We start from the raw sequence: 6233 nt of genomic DNA on the forward strand, positions 1-6233 counted from the left end.
CTGGACCCCTCACACCGCCTTTCAGTAGAGGCAGGTTTTGAAGATACAAATGGGCAGCAGAGCGGAGGACCTGTTGGCAGTGCAGGGAGCAAACACAGGCTCAGAACCATCTCGTACGAATTTCTGAGGTGTGGCTCATTGCCCAGTTCATTTAAACCCTCTGTGTGTGTGCGTGTGTGTGAGCGCGCACACGCAGAAGAGAAGACTGAAACCCGTACACCAAATTTTTCAGTCTTCTCTTCGCTGGGGAAGAGAAGACTGAAAAAATTGAAAGAAATTTGAGTCTACCTAGAACTGCATCTGTGTTGGAAAGTGGGTGGTCAAAATAATGCATTCAGAGGGAAATAAAGTAACGCTTTTTCTTTTCTGTTGGTGGTAATTATGACATGGTGTAGAGTTCTAACAAAGATGAATTGTTTCCTGACGTTTGTGTTTGTTTATAGTTCCCTTCATAGCTGCCATGATATAGTTTTACGACGAAGCTACTTGGGAAGTTGGGGCTTTAGTATTGTTGGTGGATATGAAGAGAACCACACCAATCAGCCTTTCTTCATTAAAACCATTGTCTTGGGAACTCCTGCTTATTATGATGGAAGATTAAAGTGAGTCTTGTTATATTGCTGATGTGATTCGTGTTTGTTGTGATAGGCACGATCCAGACCAGGGGCTAGCTCCAAATACAGCTCTCTGTTCTTGTACTTAAAGCTTTATTGGACCGTGGCCACGCTTACTCATTTACATGTTGTCTGTTACTGCTTCTGAGCCGCAGTGGCAGAGCTGAGTCATTGTGACAGAGACCATGTGATTGCAAAGCCTAAAATATTTGTTGACCACCTGGCCCGCTGCAGAAAACACTTTTTAACTCTGATCTGGACGGAAGCATTGCCTTTACCGTCTGGCCACTCGTAGCTCTGTTTTGCTCATCTAATGGCACGGCTAACCCGAGTCATTGCATTGCACACACTGTGGTGTGACTAGCTCGCAGCAGACTTGCCGCACAACCCACTCAGGCCCAGTCCGGTCATTAGATGACTCTGCTTTATTTTTCTCCACAGCACTTAGGTCTGCCTAACGATACATTTATGCAAAGTCCACTCAGGGAAGGGGAAAGGATTTTGTTACATTTATTGTTACATCTCTGGCAGCCAGAACAGTGCCTTGCATATGTACTAAGGTCTCAATAAATATTCATTATTTTTTAAAATCCTCATCCGAGGATATGTTTTATTGATTTTAGAGAGAGAGGAAGAGAGAGGGGGAGAGAGAGAAACATTGATGTGACAAACACTGATCAGTTGCCTCTCATACGCCCCCTGAATGGGGATCAAACCCGCAACCTAGGTGTGTGCCCTGACTGGTAATCAAACGTGCACCCTTTTGGTGTACGGGATGGAGCTCCAACCTACTGGCCCACCCGGCCAGGACTCAATAAATATTTGATGAGCAAATGTTTGATTGTTGGCAGTGTGCCAGGCACAGTGTATTGTTGTAATGTATTATTGAATCCCCTTATCAGCCCTCTGAGGTGTTTTTGGTGTCGTTCAGTCCTGGTTTATAAATAGGATGACTAAGGCTTAGAAGGGTTAGGAAACTTTCCCACAGTCAAATGGCTGAAAGTGGTTGACTGCAGTTCAGACCCAGGACTTCCTGGCTCCAGAGCCCTTCCCATTAACTCCTCTGCCAGTTGTCACCACTGGGCAGAAAGGACACACTCAGTCTACATGCAGCCTCTTTTCTTTTTCAAAGCTCAGGTGCTGGGGGAAGAATAAGGTATTGTATCAAGAGAGTATACAAATAGGAGTGGGTGATTGTAAGTTCTTAGTGCCTAGTTTTGGGTGAAGGAACCAGCTGTCAAAAAGTAAATGGTGGCATCAAATGCTGTACAACTGGAGAATTTACAGTATTTGCGAACAGCAGGTGACATCAAAATAATACTGTGAAAAGTTGATCAGAGTTGGTATGCTCCAGATCAGTCCTTTATCAGATCATTTTATAAAATAGAAAGCATTATTTTATGAGGAAAGAGTAGGAGAAAATGAATTAACCATTGTCTTAGCTAAAGTAACCAGTTTGGGTCTTGGTTAATTAGTTCGTAATTTGCATTCGACCTGCTTCCAAAGAGAAATTGAGATAGCTAACAATAAACTAGCACATTCATGTTACAAACTAAAGACAAAACATCATAAAAGATTTATTCACCTAGTTATATATTTTTTTATACTTACATGAAAGTTACCTTCTTGCCCTTGAAATCACACACCAGTTACAGCAGAGGGTGGCGCAGGGGTGTCCGTGATTGGCCATGGAAAACCAACACAGGCTTAAAGAAATAACTCCAGACATTTCTCAGAGTAGATAATATACCTTAGTCATTGACAGTTGATCGTTAAATGAGACTGGGATTTTCACACTAAACAAATCTCAGGGTAATGGTTTTAATACTATGAAAATCATAACAGTCTGGTTCTGTTTCTGTGTGTCTGTCTGTCTGTCTTTTTCTAGATGTGGAGATATGATCGTGGCCGTGAATGGCCTGTCAACTGTGGGGATGAGCCATTCTGCGTTAGTCCCCATGTTGAAGGAGCAGCGGAACAAAGTCACTCTGACCGTTATTTGCTGGCCTGGCAGCCTGGTGTAGATTTTGAATTTAATTCTGAGTTAAACATCTTTCTTTTCATAGGTTTTGGAAAGAAAACCCTTTCATTTTATTGTGTTTCTAGTTCAGAGCCACTGACACAGCTGGTATTTACAGGGCCCAAAACCACTAACATTGTCCTTCTGTTGTTATTTAAGTGGTTTTCCTCAAGTGAGCCACATTTCTTTCAGCTTGGAAACAGTCTCCTACTAGTCCTGTGAGTTCATATTTTCTTTCTTTTTTTTTTTAAAGATTTATTTATTTTTAGAGAGAGAGGAAGGAAGAGAGAAAGAGAGGGGGAGAAACATCCTTGCGTGAGAGATACATTGATTGGTTGCCTCTTGCATGCACCCCAACTGGGGGTCTGGCCCACAACCAAGGCATGTGCCCTGACTGGGAATTGAACCAGTGACCTTTTGGTTCTCAGGCCAGTGCTCAACCCACTTGAGCCACACCAGTCAGGGCCATATTTTCAAAATGTGACCAATAATAATGAAGTCTGTCCAAACTATGACCCAGCCAGCTAGATTAGAGGACTTCTGGTGGCTCTTTGTTTTCACTGACTGAGTCACAAAATGAGTTACACATGCCCAAAACTGGTGTCGGTGAAGACACTAGCAGTAGCATTTGCTCTTGCTCATATACCAATGCCACGAATGGATACATTTTAACTGTGGGTGGTAACTGTCTCCCATTGTCCGTAGGTGCCAACATTTCACAACTTTGGGCTGCTTATAAAGTAATTTTTCAGGCTTATTTCTTCTTTAGTCTCTCAGTGTTCATAGATGTTGAAAATATAAGTTTAACACCACAAAAGAGATTTATAAAAACTAACATACCATTATTAGAATAGTAGAGAATGAAAGATAACTTTACCCAGTGACAGGAATTTGGGAGATAATTATAGTTTGCTGCTGGAGATGGTTAAAAGCTGCATTTACTTGAACAGTCCAAAAGCATTAAAGACTCACTTCCAAAGGAATATTTTATATAGGAAAATTTTGAAGCGTTTTTTGCTGAGAATAATTTTCTAGAGTTTGTATTATCCTTCTATCAGCAAACTTAGCTGGAAATGTTTCAGTGATTTATGCGATTAAATTAGATGATAAAGTTAAAACCATATTGCTATTCAGTACATATATATCACAGCTAAGTAGGAAAAGCTAGACCTTTTTTATCTTACTCTGGTTAGATTCTTGAGTGTTTTAGAAACTCTTATTTTTCCCCATTATTTCTTTACTATGAACTTAATTATTTTAAGAAAAAGTGAAAAGCTCTGTGTTTTTTTAATCTGAAGAAGTAGGTTTTAGATGTGAATATCTTTCAATCAGGTTTTGGTCACTAGGCTATTTCATGTTTTCTGAGTTGTTTTTGAAAACTCTGACCAGCCCATTTTGTTTGTCCTTTATTCAGTATGAGTGTCCTTTGAACACTTAAAGGAGTGAATAAGAGGAAAATATTCCTACCGTATTAATATTATGCATACTTGAAAAAAGTTTCACTAGAAACCTAGTTCAGAATCTGAGCTAACTTACAAGTGACCTCTGCAGCACATGGTGGGGGTGAGCAGAGGGTGTTCCCGAATACCGCAGTGTGTCGTGGAGCACGGCCACTTCTTTCAGACTTAGCAGCTGCATTGCTGGGGTTCATTGTATTCTAGCATGTGACTGATTATTCCAGTTAGTTTTATAATGATTTTTAAAAATATATCTCTTTTGAATAAATAAGAGATGGAAACAATAATTGTTACTAACTTGTTCAACCCCTTAGCTGCACTGTAGTCTACAGATAACCAAGATACAGTGGAATGCCCCGTGCAGTATATTACTGTTACATTGTCATTGGCTTTGGAAGCAATTTGATATTGAAGTGCTTTGATATCGTAATTGACACAGAACAAGTTTTTTTCCCGCTCTCCAAGTAGAATTTTGTAACCCACTTTCCTATTTTTTTAACATTTTGTAATATTGTGTCCTTTCTTGGGGAGTGGTCATCCATCAACAAATATCCTAACTGCTGCTTTGTTATATATAAAATACTTTTATTGAACCCAATGATATAATAAGTATTTTGAAATAATAAATTTTTTTCAATATTGTTCAGTATTTTTATCATGGAAATCTTGAAATCAGCTTAAGCTAATTTGGTTTTATTATGAAAGACTATAGCTTTTGGTCAGAATGATACTTGGTGATGGAAACTTGTCCATAATTTATTGTTACTGTTGAAACATTTGAATTTGAATTTTGTCATTTGAAGCTTAAGTAGTTAAGTATTTCAATTTGTTCTGTGCCTTCAGTTTAAATTATTTCAGGATTTTTTCAAATAAGTTTAAATAATAGTGTGATGATCTTTCCCGATGGAAATAAAAGTCATTGTTTCCATAATAGCAACATTGTATCTTTTCTGGAACAGCAGATGTTGACTCATTGTGTGATGCTTGTTTTTGTTTGTGGCACCACTGTCATCATTACAATATCCCCAGCTCGAAATCTCAGGGTCACAAATCCATCTTCTAGTCCTCGCTCCGGTAGGCAGAATGCACGCGGTCCCTGCTGAATCTTGCGAGGTTCGCCTGTGCAGTACCTCTAGGTGTGTGGCTACTGACGGAGCACCTACCTGAAATGCGACTAGTACTTACGTTGAAATGAAAATTCAACAAGGTATATATACCTTGGATATGCTGAATTATATAATGTATATTACTAAAGTTAATTTCACCCATCTATTTTTACTTTCTAAAACGGGGTTAGCAGAAGACTGAGTGTCGCGCGGCTCACCTAGCGTTTCTCTCCCGCAGGGGATGTGCTCTCCTCGCCCTTTCACTGGCACTGGCCGGCCAGGCGGTCCTGACGGGCTCCTCTTCTTCTGGAGTTCTGATCATTCCCTGCATTAAAAAAACTGTTTAATTAGGAGAAAGGAAGTTGTCCCTGGTTTTTTAGTAAATTACATTCAAAGCAAGACCACTGTGTTTGACTCCTAATCTGGGTTTTCAGACAACTCAGCAGTCCCGTTTGGCCCCCAGTACTCCCGCCCACGCCCGCGTGCTGCCCCCGTGCAGGCGCTTACAGTTCCCTCTGCCACTTCCCTGCGGTGCCCTCCCTGTGCTTGTCTCACCGCCGCATTTGGAGGTGTGGCCTGAACACGGCCCCATCCTAGCTTGCTCTTACCTCCACTTCCACTTTCAAGAGAATTATCCTCCTTGTAATGGAACCTCAGCCAGCCTTCATAGTTATACAAGAAACCAGAATCATCTTCCGGGGGGCAGGCCCCTTGCAGTGCACACTACCCTTGCAAGGTGAGTGTTCTAGGAGCCCATCTGTATGAGTGCACCAGCTGGCGTTGCTGTGAGAGGCAACATTTGGCTTTAGTGAGGTTCTTTTTTTTTTCTTTCAACACATTTGCCCATTTCATGATGTGTGATTTACGAGCATTGACTGTTCAGCAGTTTTTGACCAAAAATGGCATGACCCCCATGCCCCACCCTCCTTATTCACCCAATCTCGCCCTGAGCAACTTTTTTTTTGCTTCCCCAGATGAAAAAAAGTCCTCAAAGGGAAATGTTTTGCTAATATGGAAGAGGCAAAATAAAAAACAG

General features: G+C 40.8%; 1 protein-coding gene across 15 annotated transcripts in view; it reads left to right on the forward strand.

Moving 5' to 3' along the window:
- The window catches only part of LNX2 (ligand of numb-protein X 2), an 86011-nt gene extending 80946 nt beyond the window's left edge, over positions 1 to 5065 (forward strand). For all 15 annotated transcript variants that reach the window (XM_045188125.2, XM_024580813.3, XM_053920749.1 and 12 more), the window contains 2 exons: positions 444 to 602; positions 2503 to 5065. In XM_045188125.2, coding sequence (XP_045044060.2) covers positions 444 to 602; positions 2503 to 2638 — 295 coding nt within the window. In that variant the 3' untranslated portion in view covers positions 2639 to 5065. The remainder of the gene's footprint in view (positions 1 to 443; positions 603 to 2502) is intronic.
- Positions 5066 to 6233: the final 1168 nt, after the last annotated feature.

The sequence above is a fragment of the Desmodus rotundus genome, chromosome 3 (genome assembly GCF_022682495.2).
Source record: "Desmodus rotundus isolate HL8 chromosome 3, HLdesRot8A.1, whole genome shotgun sequence".
Taxonomy (NCBI): Eukaryota; Metazoa; Chordata; class Mammalia; order Chiroptera; family Phyllostomidae; genus Desmodus; species Desmodus rotundus.